The following is a 1588-nucleotide window of genomic DNA, read 5'->3' as shown; positions in this document are numbered from 1 at the left end:
TTTAATATAGAATTTTCGGTCTACTTCTTAGACTATCTTAGCTACATGGATTTAAGACTTTCGTCAAGATCAAAATTTGTATTTTCTATGCAAACTATTTTTAAAATTTATAGTTTTTGCCAATAAAAAAGTTTTCACCATAAAGAAAATTTTTTTACAATTTCATTACACAGAGAAGAGAAGAGAGTGGTTGCTGTGGAAGCATTTAGAAAGTGGCATTACACAATTCAAGTCCACTATGTACACCAATGGATCTTTGATTCATTTTTCTATTGCCTACAAAGAATACATCCAACTTTCAACAATAAAAAGAAGTCATTTATTGAATTTAAAATATAAATTCAAAAAAATTATCATTATTTAATTACACTTATTGTTTGATTCACAAATGAAGTAATGCTTATTACCGCAGACAGCGTCGTTCCATTGTACATAAGTTGGATAGTAATCAATACAATATTGGTTTTTGCCAGAAGTAGGTTTACCAGCCATCCAATTGGTGTACTTAACTGCATCACCATTACCCCAAACCCAGGATCCTGTATCAGTTAACATACCAGAGGTCCAGAATGTCTTTTTGTAACAACCTTTAATCATAACAATATTGAATAAAAACTCAAGAATGAATAAAATCAAATCTGACTCACCAGTGTTTTTGATGGTATTACTGATGAAATCATTTTCGGCAGGGTCTTCAATGCTGACCAATTCCATATTGATGTTACGGCAGAAGATTGCAGCATTATCGCGTGAACGTTTGTTGTTTGTCTCAAAATAGTAATGTCTTCCATTGTAGCATGCATAGGATAGACTGCAGGTTATCCGGGGTTCAATGAATTCAAAGTCATCAGAATCTAATATTTATGAATACAGTAACATTAGTATTGAAGTCCTTTCACATACCATAGTTGCATTTATTTACCCTCGAGGGGAATATCATTTAGAATTCCTCCAAAAGCACTGTGGCTCGCAAGAACCACAAGCAATAATGGAACACACACGAATTTCAACATTATTTCGAGAAGTCTAAAATAACACTGTAGAGCAGCAGAGAGAATGGTGCCATTTTATATTACACAAAGAGTAGACCAATGCGAATTATCACCTATATTATCTGATAGTAGAAATACGCTTTTATTATCTGCAATTCGAGATTGATTGACAAGTTATTAAAAATCCGCACTTTCTATTATTTTAATTTAAACTGTTTTTTTTTTGGAAATTTTATTAAAAATATTAATTATATTTATAATTTTAGATGATAAAGTATTGCTTAGCATTAGCTGAATATTATGGTTTCAAAATAATTCAACAAAGTAATTGGGAACTGAAATTCTCATTTTCAATTGATATGTTCGTCACATAAACTTTATATGATAAGATGGAAAAAGATGTGATTTATTATCGCACTTAATTATTGTTTTTTTTTTCCAAATTACAACTTCTGGACGTTAACTTTCTATAAATTTTAGGAGTTGAAGGTTCTACTAATATTATTTGAAAAAAAAACAGCAACTTCGAAAACCAGAGGTTCTCAAATTTTTTTTGATGAAGGACCATTATGATATTGAAGAGATAGTGGATGAAA

At 30.4% G+C, this 1588-nt stretch overlaps 1 protein-coding gene across 1 annotated transcript; it reads right to left on the bottom strand.

Moving 5' to 3' along the window:
- Positions 1–333: 333 nt before the first annotated feature.
- LOC119686197 (lithostathine-1-like) lies at positions 334–1026 on the bottom strand. The gene is made up of 3 exons (XM_038100701.1): positions 923–1026; positions 648–854; positions 334–587 (listed from the first exon to the last, which is right to left on the bottom strand). Exons 1-3 carry the CDS (start codon positions 1011–1013, stop codon positions 361–363), a joined length of 525 nt encoding a protein of 174 aa, XP_037956629.1. The 5' UTR covers positions 1014–1026; the 3' UTR covers positions 334–360.
- Between the last annotated feature and the right edge of the window lie 562 nt (positions 1027–1588).

The sequence above is a fragment of the Teleopsis dalmanni genome, chromosome 2 (genome assembly GCF_002237135.1).
Source record: "Teleopsis dalmanni isolate 2A chromosome 2, ASM223713v2, whole genome shotgun sequence".
Taxonomy (NCBI): domain Eukaryota; kingdom Metazoa; phylum Arthropoda; class Insecta; order Diptera; family Diopsidae; genus Teleopsis; species Teleopsis dalmanni.
This window is presented reverse-complemented; position numbering and strand designations above follow the sequence as displayed.